We start from the raw sequence: 17,160 nt of genomic DNA on the forward strand, positions 1-17,160 counted from the left end.
TTATCCCTATGAACCACAGCACCTGCTCCTGAAGATAAGAATTATGTTTGGTCTTCTATCATAGGCAATGTTCTAATACCATGTTAGATTTCCTTAAAACCAAGTAATTGATTAGCAATTTTCTAAGTGTAAAACCAGAAATACAAATAGCTGCTACACTGGAAACTTAAATTGCAAATACACTGAGTTTTCTAACTTAACATGCACAGCGTAAAATAAATAATAAATCTGAAGACAAGCACATTCAACACTTAGAACACAAGATATACCCAAGAAACCTCAACTTCGGGGAAAACTTGCAACTGTGTGTTTTCTATTAACTAAGCTAATATAATAAATTTTCCAGAGATTTATACAGCAATGGAATGTTTCCATTCTTCAGCAAATTCCACTCGATAACCAAACTAAATCAAAGGCAAGACAACCATGTGCAAGGATTGTGCAGATCTGCTCTTTTGCGCACAAATGTGCATTGTACGGCTGCCCAAGTTAATCTCTCTTTGTGCATTGTCACTCGCTATACAGTTGCATTGATTTTGAGTTGAGCTAAGGCTATTTGCCATCTTCCTTCCTGCCTCTCGATCTTTGATCTTCTTGCTGACTATTGAAACCCTCCTCTTGCTAAGCCAATCACACACTCTATGTGCTCATTAATTTGGCCACTTACTCGCTCTATCTCCTCTTATAATTTCGACCTAAGCTCCTCCTTCACTCTTAATGGTTGAGGTAAGTCATAAGTTAACTTAAGATTTTTAAATTTTTCCTAAGTCCAACTTTAGGAAATAGTTAAATAAATTAATATTTTGCTAAGCGGTTGTCTTGTCTGTCCCTCTACTAGCCTTAGCACCTAGGCAAGCAGAACCCTTACTTCTCTACTCCAATCCTAAAACAAGACATGTCAAACACATGTCCCACCTATTTGACTCTAAAAAGCATTTTTTCATTGTTATTTTATCACTTTCAACTGAATGGAAAGAGCTCTTACAGTTTCTCATTGTGCAAGTGAAGGGTGAAATTGAGACTTTATGGATTCTAAGTGATTTGTAAATGTTCTATTTTCTTTAAAATATGGATCTTTACGTTTATATTTCATTTTTGTATTTGTGATATATATATAGTCAATTGAGTTTAGCTTGGGCGGTTGGGCGCAATAGTTGTTATCCTCCCCACCTAGGTTCAAGTCTCATAATGTCATTGTTGACATGCCAACGCTTTGGAATAGAGTAACTTTGTTGTGCTTTTAAGTGAGTCTATATTGAGGGCTAGCCTAGTAACAGCAACTTCTCTCTTGCCTTTGGGGTGAGAGGGAAGTTGACTTTCTTCCCCAAGCGATACCCAATGCCCAAAAATTTTGTCAGTTGAGTTTAGCTTGGATGGTTGGGCGCAATAGTTTTTTATCCTCCCTAACCAAGTTCAAGTCTCGTAAGTTGACATGTTGACACTCTAGAATAGAGTAACTTTGTTGTGCTCTTAAGTGAGTCTATATTGAGGGATGGCTTCATACCAACAACCTGTCTCTTGGCTTCGGGCTAAGAGGGAGGCTGACTTTCTTCCCCAAGTGGTACCCAATACCCAAAATTTGATGTGTGTGTGTGTGTGTGTCAATTGGAGTTATCTTGGGCGGTTGCTTGGAATGATTACTATCCTACCTACCCAGGTTCAAATTCTTGCTAGTGACATGTTGAGTTTTGATGCCTCCATGAATATTGTTGTAGTGGCTTAGACCCTGAGACAAGCACTCTTGAGTGAGTATAACTGTGAGCTGGCTTGGTACCAGCAACCTCACTATTGCCTTCACGTTGAAAGGGAGGCCGATTTTTTTCCTTGGAAAATATATATATGTGTGTGTGTGTGTGTGTGTGTGTGTGTGCATACATACATATGCATATACAGTTACATGTTTGTGTGTAAAGTGTCCACCATGTCCTATTTCCAGGGTCAACATGTCCCATGTTGGATACTCATATTTTCATGTCCTCATGTCATGTGACTTAAGTTTCTATATTGTTATATTGTATTGAAGGAATATGTTCAGTAATCCACAAAATTTGACTGTACTCTAATAGGTAATGCTATGTTGACATCCTCTCATTTAGTTTTATCGTCCATGGTAGTAGTTTCAAATGTTTTTTTTTCATTGTAGCACATATTAAAAATCACCAGTCATTTCCAATTGTCTATTAGTAAAAGAAAATGTTGTTACGAAGATGTTGATGGAAAGTATTCCATGTGTGTTACGATATAAATATCAACCTTCAGTTATACATTCAGTCCATGTAAGAATTTACTAATTGTTTTGTCATTAGGCTTGACCAGGTAGACACCAAACTCTAGTCCACGCTTTTGAGGGAAGACTGATGGCAAAACTTCCAATAGAATAGGCCTCTTCTAATTCAGTTCTTGATATTTCTAATTCAGTTCTCATTAAAGATGCTTGTATAGGCCTCTAGTTGTATTTATATAATAAAAATTCATGCGATGCATGTGATTGAGATCCTTAGCCAATACCTAACTGTTGATTATAAAAAGATAACTGTAGATGCTTGTAAAAGGCCTTCTTGTAACTGCAGTTAGAAAATAATCCAAGAAAGATGTCATTGTTGGTGCCTAATTAAGAATATTGTTAGAGCATAAAAGTAAGAAATCAAAGTCAACAATGACATTTTGTCCAATTATCGGCAATATCAAGGAAAAGCTCGAAAACTATCAGGAAACTTTAAAAAATGCACAAATAATCATTTTTTTCAATTTTTTAAACATCTAAAGAACAACAATGTCAAACAAACATAATGCTACATAAATATGAAATTAAAACTGATATATAAGATGTCAAGTGGTGCACTACACATCGATACTGAAATATGATCTGTCTTGAGCCATAAGTCCTGACAGGATGATACAAAATAAAGTCAAACAAAAATAAATGTATCTCATGAGATGAATCATGGTAATGAAAACTACAGATTTCCCCTTATTTGCTTGATGGAAAATGGTCACAGTAACTTCAGAGCTCAATCTCCTCACTCACTATTGCAAATTGAGCATTAAAAGACCAAGAATCTGGTTATAAGGAGATATTGACACGGACAGGGTGACAATTGCCATATTATTGTGATAATTACTGAAATTATCACAATAATTTCAAAACCTCAAATTATTGCAACAAATACAAGCAATAAACGGCCACATTGGAATTTGGTGATATTATCATAATAAGTTATAACAGATTTTGTCAATGCCTGTAAGTGAATCTTACACCAGCGGCAATTTTTGTAATGGCTTGTAAATGCTCATCTTCACAGTTCTTTAAAAAGTAATGGATAAAAGATTCGCCACTTAAAACCCAAGGTCGATGAAGATGACCCTCTTGACACTAATAATAAAGGTGATTGCAAATAAAGGCCTGTAATGTCAAGGTAATTGTCAGGATTATTTTATCAATCTCTTAAAAGCAAAGGTATTGTCCATAGCTTTCTACCGATAACTATAGTCAATTTTGTTGACTTGCATCTGCATTGTTTTCTCAACACATAATAGTTTGACTTCTTTTAAACCCCTTTGACAGTTTTGGCGTCAGCACTCTCAAAATATGTATCAGAACAAGGGGGCTAATAATATAAAATTAATCACCAATGTGTGAGATCGCCAATGCCATCATTGCATGTATCAGAATCAGAGCAAGTCACAAATACCAAATTTATCACCCATATAGTGGATACCACCGGTTACTAGCTTTCTCACAGCCAAAATTCCAGTTCTGCAAGTGAAGAACTCCAACAAAAATCATTTGAAGCTTGTACGTGCATGGTGAGAAGTAATAATGAGAACATATGTGACTATACTAACCATTGCAAACCCATTCTTCCCATTCTATATTTATACCAGTACATTGAGCATTCTGTTGGACATTGGATAAACCAGCGCTCCCCGTGTGTTTCGTGACACAGACTAACCGCCTCTCGTAGATCCTTATCTCTGGCGATGCGATTGTTGACTAACAATTGCGGTTTTGGTATAACGGCAATTGTGATTCCTAACAAGTGGTATCAGGGCGTAAGTCATGAGTTCGATACACACCCAGCTTGGGTTGGGGGGGAGATTGTTGGACATTGGATAAACCAACACTCCCCATGTGTTTCATGACATGGAATAACCGCCTCTCGTGGATCCTTATCTCTGGCAATGCGATCGTTGACTAACACCTGCGAGTTTTGGTATAACAGCAATCATGATTCCCAACACATTCTAAAGAGTTATTGTATATTTTGTCCATTTTGGGTTGGTGAAGCTCGGGGTTCAAAGTTAAAACATAACTGCATGTTTATTTGACACCCACATTGGGAAGTCCGAACTGGCCACTTAAAACTTATTTCATCATGGTTCTTACTGCTTATCTTTTCACTCTTTACTGTCCATGTGACCCACAGTAGTCTCCTAATCACCCTCTCTCAAAATAAAAAAAGGCCATTTCAAGGTTCAAGAAGCTCAATAGGGAAGGTTAACAGTAGTTAAAAACATGCTGTACATAAGAAGCATATATTGTGCTCAACAACAGAGCTCACAGTAACAATAGTTTGCATGTTAGAGTCCTCCAGACTCAAAGGACAATGAAATATTGACTTTTTTTAGTGTTCACTATTCAGGCATATATGCTGACCAGAAATTTAAGGAACTTTAAAATTTTGTAGTTTACATTATCTTATGAGCATGCACCAGCTCTTCCTATTACAGTTCTGGCTTTCATGTAAAAAGAAAAACTCAATAGGACCTTACATTCCTCCAGTTCAAAGAAGGATAATGATTTATTTATTTCTCTCCTTTAGATGATTTGTCATTCACATCTATTGAGAGATCCAATACTCAAACACCGATAGAAAGCCAAGACCAGATACATTATACAGCAAACAGGGACCCTGTTACTCTGAAATATCTGAGCAGTGAAATATTCCACATGCTTTAGAACCTAACAAATGATAACCATGTTTTGCAATCTAACAAAGATAATCCAAACCATAGTTATCAGATATGGCTAGTTCAGACCAATTAGAACCAAAACCAATCTTGGACCAATTTGGTCCCCATCCCAACTAGTCAGCTATGTACCTGTCCAACCGGCCTGTTCAGTCCTGAACCAGCAAATTCCATACAGCCCCAAACAAAGCACTAATAACCCCTTTAAAAACACAAAACATGGTCTAGACTTTAGGCCCTTCCTAAACCTTTGACCAAATCATGCCAGCCACTCAACCTCCCTTTTGGAGTTGTATTTAATTATTATTAATTCTTAAAGTTAATGTTGATTAACTTAGATTTCAATTTTCGACATTAAAATTTTAGTGGACCCTCATTTCAAGATGTTCAAACAAATACCCCTTCCTCCTACACCACTTGAGATGGGAATTGTGTGATTTTAAGATTGAAACCTAGAAGGGAAATAGGCTGCTCAAATGGTACCCACTGGCAATATGTTGCCTAATGGTGCCAACTAATTTAAAACATCAAATAGCAATAGCTGTTGAAGCCATTCACCAAGAGAAAGAAACTTTAATATAATTTTGCTACGTTTACGTGCACCCTTACATATATAATGAGCAAACTTTGAATATTCGTTGTCTAATGGTTTGGATTACACTGCTGTGTGAGTGGGTATTGAATATTTTATCTATTTTTATTCAGCCAATTTTTGGTCTGTTACAGCATGACATAATTTTGGGGCAAAAAAGGTTGAAACAGGGGCAGGTACATTTCTAATCAAAATTTGAATCCTCAGGTGGATTAATAGGCACAAGCTGCATACATTTTTGAAAAACAGGACAGATGGCAGATCAATGAAGCACTAAACAGACTAGCCTTAGGTGTTCTACAGGATGGCAGGCACAGGCACCATTTGATCAGAGATGACATGAAATTGCAGAGCATTCTTAAACTTCCGCTAAAGATAAACCCAAAAACAAGACCTATTAAATTTACCTGAAGAGATTTTAAATGATATAAACACTTTGGTATGACATACACTAATGAAAAAGCTGAAATGCACACGTGTGATAAAAAATGGTTTTACCCAAACATGCCAAAGTATCACCAGGAACCAAAACTAGGGGACATGCATTTGTCACAAAGCAAACAAAAGATACAGTAACCTATTACAACTCCCAAGCAAACACAATAATTACACAGCATCTCCACAATTACATGAACCATATGACTAAATCACCTAATAACAAATACATAACCAATTAGTAGGACATTACCTCTTCAGACAGGTTTGTTAATATACCAGTTGCCTTGGGCACTTCTAAACCCGCAAGCTGATTAAAGACTCCTTGCAAAATATCCTCCATATTTTTCAAAAGCTCCAATTTCTTAAGAAAATCATTAGCTAACAGAGGAAGTAAGAAACCATGTTCTTTCCTCAACTGCTCAAGACCAGTGCATAAGTTTAGAAGTCCAGAGTTTTTAATTGACGCCTGATTGTGTTCTTCTGCTTGAGCAGCTACTGCATGCTCAAGGCGACAAATGGCATCTTCCTTTGCAGCTTCAGCTGCATTCTTTTCTTTATTAAGAGTTACAATTTCACTTTCTGCCTTTGCTAATTCATCCTCAAGGGTATCCATTCTTCCATGGACCTCATCCAACTCTGCGACCAGTAATTCTGCAGCTCTTTTTGATTTCCTAACATCTTCTTCAGCTGATACTATTTTACCTTGCAAGTTTTGAAATGATTTACCGAGCCATTCAATCACCTCGACTGGATCCCCAAACTGAAATTGATGAATAGAATCAATAGCATCTAATGCAGTCATCACTCTTTGCATCATTTCATTGCTCTCAGACAAAGATTGTTCTAGCTCTGTAGCATGCTTTCTTGAATAAATGAGTTCTGATTCTAACATTTTAAAGTGGTCTAGAGCACTTGATAGGTCTCTAATTTTTTGTTCAGACTCGTTAATTGCATATTCACGCACCTGAAGCTCCCTTCTTAGCTGTTCAAGTTCTGCTGCTTTTTCATCCACAAGCTGTTTCAAGCTGTCACGTTGCTGAACTACTCCCTTGCCTTTTTTCACTGCCATGCTTAACTTCTCCCTTGTCCCAGCCACTTTTTGCTCAGACTGCTCAAGCTGTATTTGGAACGCATCTCTTTCCTTTTTCATAACTTCTATCTCTTCAGAATATTTTCTGCATTCCTCAATGAGCTTATCTTGCTCACTCTTATATGATGCCACAGCTTCAGTGGCTTCTTCTTGCTTCCTACGCACTTCCAATAACTCTTGCTCCTTTGCATCAAATTCAACCTGAAGCCTCGACAGCACTTGTGCATCATGTGAAGGAGTAACAGTGCCCACAACTTCCTCTTGATTAGTTACCTTAAGCATGTTAACTTCTTCAGATAAAACTTTAAACCTATCTACAAGCTTCCTAAGACATTCTTCCAAATACTCAGTAGTGTAACTAGAAGGGATTTCGTTCAGAATTTCACCCTCAAACACTTCTCCAACCATATCAACCAATCTTCTTATCATACCTTCTGTGTCAGAATTACCGGTTTTCAAGTTAGACTCTAGCTCAAGAACTTTTGCCTCAAAATAAGCAAGGTTTTTAGATAATGTTTCTTTATCATATACATCTTTAGCTGCTTGCTCAGTCAGACTCTCATATTTGCAATTAAGCTCCTCAACTTTTTTTGAAAAAAGCTCTTTCTCGAGCTTTTCTGTTGAAAGATTAGCCTCCAGTATAAGCATATTCCCCTGTAATTCTTCTAGTTCAGTGTTACTAGCACTCTGCACATGTTCAATCTGCTGTTGAGCATCAGCCACATCCTGATGAGCTTGATTCAATGCTCTTCCTAGCCACTCAATTCGATCCTCTGGTTCCAGTGATTTTACTGAAGCTGGCATCTCAACACTGTCCAAGACCCCTTCCCATCTTTGAATAAGATGATTCCTTTCCAGTAAAGACTGCTCTAACATATCAGATTGTTCAGCCAGACTTAAGTATTTACCCTGAAGTTCCTCGTGTTTCCTTCTTAAATCTTCAATCAATTGACTTTGACTCAAGTTGACAGCATCTAACTCTGAATTTGATGCCCTAAAACTGGCATCATCTTCATCATCTCTTCGAGGCATTCTCTGGTCCAAGCTCCTAGAAAGTGGATCACTTTCAACAGAATATGACCTTGCAAGCCACTCAATTTGTTCAATAATTTCCATGGAATGAAATTGCTCTGGTAAATTCAGCTCCTCCAGAATTTCTTCTATTTTCTGAAGAATGGTGTCTTTATGGAAAAAGGATTCTCGAAGACTATTTGCTGAATTCCGAATATATGCTAATTCTGACTCCAATGCCTCAACACGTTCTCCAGCCTCTCCATATGATTTGATCTTTGTTTCAGCCTCATGCAATGCAGCAGTTTTCGCCTGCAGTTCTTGCCAACACATATCTAGCTCATTTGACTTCTCAGTCAATGAATGTTTCAATGCATCACGTTGCTGAACCAATGCCTTGCCTTTAGATACAGCCATGCTAAGCTTTTCTCTCAGAGATGAATTTTTTTCTCTGAGTTCCCTCATTTGTTCCTCCTGTTGAGATATTACTGGATCCACCTCATCAAGTCTCTGACGTAACTGAGACAGTTCCCTCTCTTTGCAATTGAAGGCTTCTCTCAAGGCAACATCCAGAGGCAACTGAGTTTCCTCCTTAGAATCATCATCAGGTCGTGATACCAACTCTTCTACACATCTCTGAAACCTGTCATTTTGTTCAAGAGATGCCTTGTACTTTCCAATAACCAAATGTACATAACTTTCTAGAGGAGAAATTATTTGCATGTCTGGATCAGCAACAGAGATTTCATCTTGAATAACTTCTTTAATGGCAGTAACCAACTTCTCTGACATGGCTTCCAAGTGCCTTTTTGATTGAGACTGCATCTCCAAAGTGTCTTTCATCAGTTCTTCCCGTTCTACGAATGCCCTCTGAACAGCAGCCAACTCTGACAACAAAGTTTCCTTCTCCACAGAGAGTTCAGCTAGTTGGGAGACCATGCTAGCACGTTTCCCTTCAAATTCTGTCTCATTTTCAATGCACTTTTTAGACAGCTCTGCACAGTTGGCATTAAGATCTTGAATAAATTTATTCTTTGTACATAAAGCAGACTCAAGCTCACCCACTATGGTTTCAAACTGTGATCTTTCTTCAATTCTCTTCTGCAACTGTTCAGCAAATTTATCTAATTCATCAGACATGATATCAAAAGATAAGACAGCGTCTGCACTTTGTCCATCTCCTTCCGTGTCAATAGTCTCAACATTTAGAGAATGATGTGTCTCTCCATTTTCTGCATTCATTCTATCTTGTAGTCCAATCAAATCTCTAAGCCTACTGTGAATCTTATTAAGTACCCTAACAACTGATTCTCTCTCTTGCTGGATGAGTTCAAATTTCTGAGTGAGTTCTTCAAATGATCTTTGTATCTCTATATTCTCACGACAACACAATTCAAGTTTTATCTCCAAGCTCCTCAAGTTGTTCATTTTTTGTATGGTAGCGTTGACAAGAGTAGCAAGGCGGAGATTAACAGTTGAGCATTCTGATTCAGAACAGAAATCAGAAGAAACCTGTTGGATGGATTCCTCTAGACTATCTGCAGCATGAAGCATTGCAGCAACACACAAACTTTTCTCTTCCTCTAATGAAGATGTCTTCTCACCAAATTCTATCTGTAACGCCTCTAACTGTTTCTCCAATGCTGCTGAATTCTCAAAAGTATCCTGCTTCAAATTGTTTAGTTGACAATTCAAATCATCAATTTGAGAAGTACCTTGCAATACCTGTTCCATGAGTTGCTCATTTTTCTCTGCCAATATTGCCAAATTCTCCTCCTGTGTTTTCTTTTCTTGCTTAAGTATATCAATATCAACCTCTACCTGCTTCAGAGTGGTTGTCAAATACCCTTTCTGTTGCTCTTCTTCCATAAGCTGCTGCTTAATTATATCGGCATCGCTTTGAATCAATGTCAGAGTAGCTTTCAAGCATCCTATCTCACCATCTGCTTCCCTAAGATGTTGCAACAGAATGTTTCCATCCTGTACAGAACTAGAAACACTTGCCTCATGAGCCTTTTCATGTAATTCTTGCAATCGATCCTCTGTTCCTAGCATAGGCTCTGTTTCCAGTATTACATCATCAAGCTGGGCCTTGGACTCAAAAGCCCGAATTAATTTTGAAACACCTTTACGCACCCTTGCACTTCCCTTGCCAAAGTTACCTGGATCTGTAAGCATTTCCCGGACTATTTTCTGAAGCTTTTCTGAAGTTGATTGAACCTCATTCAGGTGTGCTTTCAGAACTGACATTTTATCAGCATGCTCAGGATCTTGCTTGGTGATCTGTTGCTGCAGGTCCATGACTTCAATGTTTAATGCAGCTTTCTCCAACTTACTTGAAAAATCCAATTCCCCTAAATTTCTCTTGCATGACTCAAAATCTGTGGCAAGTTGTGCATCCTCTTTCTCTACTTCCAGTAGTCCATGCTTTGCTGACTCGCTAACTTCTGCACAAGCATTAAGTTGATCTTTGAGAGTATGAATTTCGGAATCTAATCTAGCCCTATCAACTGTGGAATCCTCAACTTCTTTCAAAAGTGATTCACATTTTTGTTTTAAAACTGCATTCTCCTGCTGTAATTCCTCCAGCAGATTATTTGCACCTGTTGAGTCTTGCACCAGATTGGAGCATTCCTTCTGCAATTGTTCTCTGGCAGCTTCCAGTGCATGGAGTTCCTGCTGCATTGAACTGTACTCGAACTTCATCTCTGCATATTCACTTTCAAGTTCTCTAATACGATGTGTTAGATTCTCTACATCTTTCAATAAACGGTCATTTTCCTCTTTAACATTTTCGATAGTTGTACCCTCTTCAACAAGTTCACCTTTTTCTCCTTCAAATTTCACCTTTATGCCAAATTTACATTTGATTTGCTCTAGTTCATCTCTTGTCAAATGAAGATCCTGATTTAATTCTTCTTTCTCACAGCTTAATTTTTCAAGAGAAGCTTTGAATATATCGAGTTCACCCATTAGTTTAACTTTATCCTCAAGTATTTGTTGGAGCTCCTCTTTAAGTTGACATGTCTGAACCCCAAGTTGCTTTATCTGCTCTCCATCAACCAGAGCAGTTTCCATGAGCATGGAACATGTGTCTAGCTCATACTCTTCAATGCTACCAACTAAATTATCTTTTTCTTTATGCACGTTATCAATTAATGCTCTCATTTCAATTATTTCACGAGCCACTAGCTTATAATTCTTGTCCATCTCCATTTTTACACTAGCCTGCTCGTCCAGTCTCATCAAAAGTGCATTCTTTTCATCAATAGTCATTTGCAGCTGACAACTGAGATTTTCCAATTTATTGAGTGATTCTGCTTCTCTTTCATTCACCTCCCTGGAAAATTTCTCTATCTCATAAATGAGAGAGAGTTCATTGTATTGTGGCTCTTTAGACATCTTGTCTACCTCTTTAACATTCAACGAGTCTGCTGCTATAGCAATTTGATCTTCATCCTTCATTTTACACAAGACAGCCACTTTCTCTGCTTCCATTTCTCTTAGCTTCTGCCGCAAAGTCAGAAGTTCCAGTTCATTTTGATTTATGCAATTTATCAAAGTGCTCTCCTGCTCTTGGGATTTTTGAAGATCATCTAATGCTAAAAGCCTTTCCTTTCTCATGTTTTCCATTTCAACATTATTTGCTTCTATAGACCCCTTGAGTACACCCCTTTCTTCAAGGAGTTCATGAACTTTCTGCTGAGCACTTTCTATCTCAAGCAGGAGTGACATTTTTGCTTCCGTTTCAGCTAGCATCTTGGTTCTCAATTCCTGAAAATCAGAAGCCAGCTGTGCTTTTTCCTCTTCTAAGTCAGCAAGTGTCTGCTTCAATAGTTGCAATTCAGCAATCAGCTTAGTATTTTCCTCTACCAATCCTTTGTTGGCATTCTGCTCAGCTCTAAGCAAATATTCAAGCTCCTGTTTCTCATGCAAATTTCGAATAGATTCTTCAAGATCTCTTTTAAGAGTGATATTCTCACCAACTAGCCCCTTGAGTTCAGCTTCCATATGCAATTTATCCTCTGTAAATTGGTCCTCTTTCAGCTTCCACCGTTGTAATTCACTAAGGAGCTTTGCATTTTCCTCCGCCAATCCTTTATTGGCACTCTGCTCTGCTAGTACCAAATATTCATGCTCCTGTGTCTCGTGCAGCTTTTTAATAGATTCTTCAAGATCTCTTTTAAGAGTGAAATTCTCACCAATTAGGCGCTTAAGTTCAGCATCCAAAAGTAATTTCTCTTTTGCAAATTGGTCCTCCTTCAGCTCATGGGATCTAGATTGCTCCGTAAGATGGATATCCTCTTCACTTGCTTGTATAAAACCCTCCTTGCATGCAGTGAGTTCAGACAAAAGACCTTTACTCTCAATCTTCGAGTTCACATGTTCAGAGTTTGTATTTTTTCCTTCAAAATTTGTTGCTGGTTCTGAAGGACCCTCACATGACATTTCTACTACTGCTTTTCTCTCTTCTGCAGTTGCCAATTGGTCTGGAGCATCCTCAAATGCTTTCTTCAGTACCATAACTGTGCTTTTCTCATCTTCCGGCTGAGGCATCAGACTCATGTCACAAGGTTGTGGATCACCCGTAGATAACACCAGCAAAGGTCCTCCAGCATCAACCTGTGCCACTTGCAGTAAAGATCCCTCTCTGATTTTCTGTTGATCAGCCTCTGAAGAACACATTTCCTGCACCGGCCCTAACCAACACAAACTGAGAATATAATTATACGGAGAAATTCATCACAAGTTTTAACCCTATGAAGACAATTAGAACGCCAAATGAGCCTAGCCTAATTTCAAACATCCAGAAATCATAATGGGTTTATTTGGTTGAAAGTGATATCCCTATTACCTGATTACTTGGACTTCCTGAATGTAAACTTTTGCCGTCATGGAAGGTTTCGTTGACGATAAAATCAGCATCTTGGCTTTCCACAGAAGCACCATCACCAGGGGATATATACCTTATTTCTTGCAGGGCATCAGATGCAGAAGTTACAAGCTCATGGTCAGACTCCTTTACAGCAGATTTTCCAAGGTTCTCTTGATCAGGGTGACTAGGATCAGTTTGTGTACTCTCTGGGTCTGTAACTGTGATCATGTTAGAACTTACTAAAGAGATCCCATGTTCAGGCAGGGGATCAACAGCTGAACTTCCATGTGCTTCCTCTCGATTAAGGAAGAAAACTGCATTGTTCACAGAGTCTGCCCTACCAGCATCAATGGCAATAGTCTCCGCTGTCGAATTCCCATGCCCTTCACTAGGTTCTGACTTTCCCTGCTGAACACCATCAACCAACCCATCTAAACCAACCGGTTCACCGCTTGATAGAACCTCATCTGTGGAAAGCCCAGCGGTGGCCAAACGTGTACCCTTTTCATCTCCCAACTGTTCCATCCTGCTTGTATCCACTCCCGTATTGGAATTATCATCATCTTCAGGTAATTTGGAAGGAACGCCAGCCTCCAATTCAGAATCCTGTTTATGATCCGGATCCAAGGTAGTTTCCATCGATGTTACCTCTGCATAATTTTTAGGTTTATCTGAAGACTTAGTATGGCTTCCTTTATTCTGTTTCTTCTGCCTGAATTCCTCAAGCTGGTAAGACACAAACAAATGTGAAAATGAACACATGACTAAGAAGTAGAATATCAAATATCCCCGTACTGACCGGAAATAAATAAAGAACAAGACAACTGTTATCGACAACATCAAGCTGTATGTGGAAGGTTACAAAAGATTACATGACATTTCCAATTTCCACAAGAATATCAGACATTTGATTGAAATAAAAAAATAAAATAGGCTCTTTTCGGTTCCTAAATTCTATTAAATGTTTTTGTATATTTATTTCTCTTCTCAGTGCCATTTCATTTCTTACAAAATAGAAAAACATTGCAATACGTACTCTTTTTTTACCAGCGGCTCGCAAATCAACTTTGCTCTTCTGCTTATCCATTGCTTCGAATCAAGCCTTCGAAGTGTTTCACCCACCCACTTCACAGGCAAAACAAGGCACTAGATCCTTACAAAAGAAATGACCAATAGGGACGATCATGCCTTCTGCTTAGCCAAATAAATAAACTAAATGTGATCCCGACGCCGCAACTGTGTTCCAAAGGGATCATAAACTGTGCATTTGCAATCAAGGAAAGCAAATACCACGCATCAAGCTAGGGCCTGCATTTAATACAGCTAATTGCGTCGATCAATATGTGATAGAAGAATAAACGTTAAAGACGTCGAAAATACTCTACAAATGCCAGCTTGCAACCAATTTCTAAATATAGTCAGCGCCTATTCAAAACACCTAATTTCATCGATCATAGAGCCAAATTATTATAACCATCCAGGTTGGATCAATGACATATGAATTTGGTGCGAGTGTGCAATGTATCCCTTACAAATGCATCAATTAGCACAATTCTTGCCCCAAACCCTAAAGCTGAAAGAAGCCCACCACACTGACCATGCCGATGGGCTAAATGTATGGAAGAGACAATCCCATCAAATTGAAAATAAAAATAATAAAAGAAAGATCAAATTAATGTATGTCCAATTGTTAGATCTGATAAACAAACTTAAAATCAGAGGTCAGGGACTTGATACTGACTCCAGTGAATTGAGATCAAAATTGCAGTCTGGACTGCTGATAGGGTCCGAGCTGATCCAATGCCCTGATGTTTTTTATATACAATTAGCCTGCCAGGGTTATAAAAATGAATAGCCAGTTCGATTCCAAACATGAATAGCCAGTTCGATTCCGATGCTTTACAAATCCCTCTCCAGCTTATTACTCAAGAGAGAACAGGGAATCCTTGCATGACACCTCATTTAACTTTAGTGATTCCCTGATACTTCTTCATTGAGTGCAGAGCAGTCTGATTTTGAACACCCACGCCTGTTTATACGGCCCATTACCCCATCCATTGCTATTTTGAAGGTTTGGGGGTTGAAATATAAACCGGGGAATCGGAGAACACGCGAAACCGGTGCGTGGAGAAAATTGGACATGAAGAGTGGGACAGAAGTAGAAAGGCCCACCAATGGAAACTTGTTGACCCGCCGCGAGGAATATGGATAGAGGAGAAGATATTGATAAAAAAAGGTTATACACCAAACAGCGAATGATATGCCTATCAATGAAACACTTAAGACAACTCAAACTATAATAACCATGATGAAAAACACAGAAACAGCAGCTGTTACGCAACAAAAAGAAATGCTAAGGGGTCTCAAAGCGGCAATTTTTTTAAAATATTTTCTCACTCGTGGAATTGTGGTTGGGATGGTTGCCTTTCACATTCTGATTTGGATTGCTTTATTTCAACAACTTTATCATCATTCGTTGCAGGAGCACTTTCACACAGCATCAAATCAGAAATCCTAATACGATTTCGGTTAGTTATCGTTGGTTTGGTCAGCACAAATATGATTTTATAAGTTTATATTATTGTATTTTATTTTAAGGTTATAGTCCAGTCAAATATTATAGTGGTACTTTCTTGTTTATGGGACAAGGTATCTATTTCTGCGTAGTAATTTGACTGCTAAGGCTATTAAGGCATACATGCTCTACCCCCTCTGGTTTTTTTTTATTTATATTACTATCCTCTCTGGAGACGGACTAGGTCCTTTAGACCTCAGCGGTGCACAAACTCCCCCAGACAACGAGTTAGTGGGCAGTGTGCACCTCCCAGTGACCCTTCATGAGGGCAACAAACTTTGTGGAATTTTTTTAGTGCTCTTCAATCAGCCTCAGATGTTAGGAGAGATGGGTCTGCTCCTCAGACCCATTAGCCCCTGGATCTTCTTCGTCAGGGCATTCCATACATTGTATCTTTTATGTTCCTACATTGTACCTTTTATATTCATGCACTGTATTTTTTTTTATAGGAGACCGTTTGGTTCTCCCGCATTTTATGGACACCATTGTACTCAACAGTGCCTTTGACCTACTTTGTGGTCATTAGTTAGACATAAATATAATTATCTTATCTTATATTATCTTATGTTGTTATTTAGTGACTAAGATTGAATATCATTATACAAACAATTTATACTTAAGCACTACTAGGAATAGGGAGTGTTCTTTTACAAAGTGAAAAAATTCAACATAATAGAATTATAAATCATGTGTCCTTTCTTAATGTTATTTATTAATGCTAATTAACATACAATGTTACAAAAGGGAAAAACCATGTCACTTGGAATTACTCAATCATGTGTCTTTTTTAACGTTATTTACTAATGCTAATTAACATACAATATTACAAAATGGAAAAACCATGTCACTTGGAATTACTCGTTGTTTGTAAGGGACAGAGTTTTACTCCTTCCAAATGCCTCTATGTCTTGGGTCATTAACATGCTTCCTTATGTATGAGGAAGATGAGCTCTTAGCTAAGCAAAAGCAATTTTAGGGCATACTCTAGGCCCTTGAAAGCTTTTTTGTATGTGGGAAAAGGTTTAAGATATTTTATTTCTTTTATAATAAAAAGGGATTGTTTTGATGGGCTAAATGGCTTTGCATATATTAATATGATATTTTATTGTTTTTATAATAAATGGGTATGTAAGAATGTATCTTATTATTTTAGTGATGTAGATAAATTTTTATATTGACATGTATGACTATTGAAAGAGAATGTAATATACTTTTGTGGTAGAGTTTTGAGATGAGCAATCTTGTTAATGGCTTCCATATTGAGGGGGAGGAGAGAGCAATGATGGAGCCCTCTTTCTTATAGCATTGTGGTAATTAAAGGAAAATGCAAACATCCTTCAATTTTGTTAGATAACCAAAGAGGTGTGATACTCCATGGAAGGAAAGTCAATAATTGTTGAAAAACCTATGTTTCTTAATAATATCACATGAATCAAACAATATATACAATTTATGCAAGACCATGCAATCATATTTAGAATTTGGGCTTTTGGTTAACTAAGCAAGTGTTTGGGACTTAATAAATGCAAAAGGGAAGGTGAAAGACTTTATAGCATCGAAACTTAGTACAAAATGTTTCTTGATTCAAATTTTTTATATCATGAAAG

General features: G+C 37.9%; 1 protein-coding gene across 4 annotated transcripts in view; it reads right to left on the reverse strand.

The window, feature by feature from the left end:
- Positions 1-15,182, reverse strand: part of LOC149140986 (nucleoporin) — a 94,334-nt gene extending 79,152 nt beyond the window's left edge. For 2 of the 4 annotated variants that reach the window (XM_089453350.1, XM_089453352.1), the window contains exons 1-4: positions 14,720-15,182; positions 14,015-14,286; positions 12,958-13,704; positions 6,252-12,791 (exon numbers count right to left, since the gene is read on the reverse strand). In XM_089453350.1, the coding sequence (XP_089309476.1) occupies positions 6,252-12,791; positions 12,958-13,704; positions 14,015-14,065 (7,338 nt within the window). In that variant the 5' untranslated portion in view covers positions 14,066-14,286; positions 14,720-15,182. Of the gene's footprint in view, positions 1-6,251; positions 12,803-12,957; positions 13,705-14,014; positions 14,287-14,719 lie in introns of those variants that run through there. The other 2 variants (XM_089453351.1, XM_089453353.1) reach the window with 2 other exon arrangements.
- Between the last annotated feature and the right edge of the window lie 1,978 nt (positions 15,183-17,160).

The sequence above is a fragment of the Pinus tabuliformis genome, chromosome X, assembly GCF_031772625.1.
Source record: "Pinus tabuliformis cultivar Carrire ecotype Pingquan chromosome X, CPIR1, whole genome shotgun sequence".
Lineage (NCBI taxonomy): Eukaryota > Viridiplantae > Streptophyta > Pinopsida > Pinales > Pinaceae > Pinus > Pinus tabuliformis.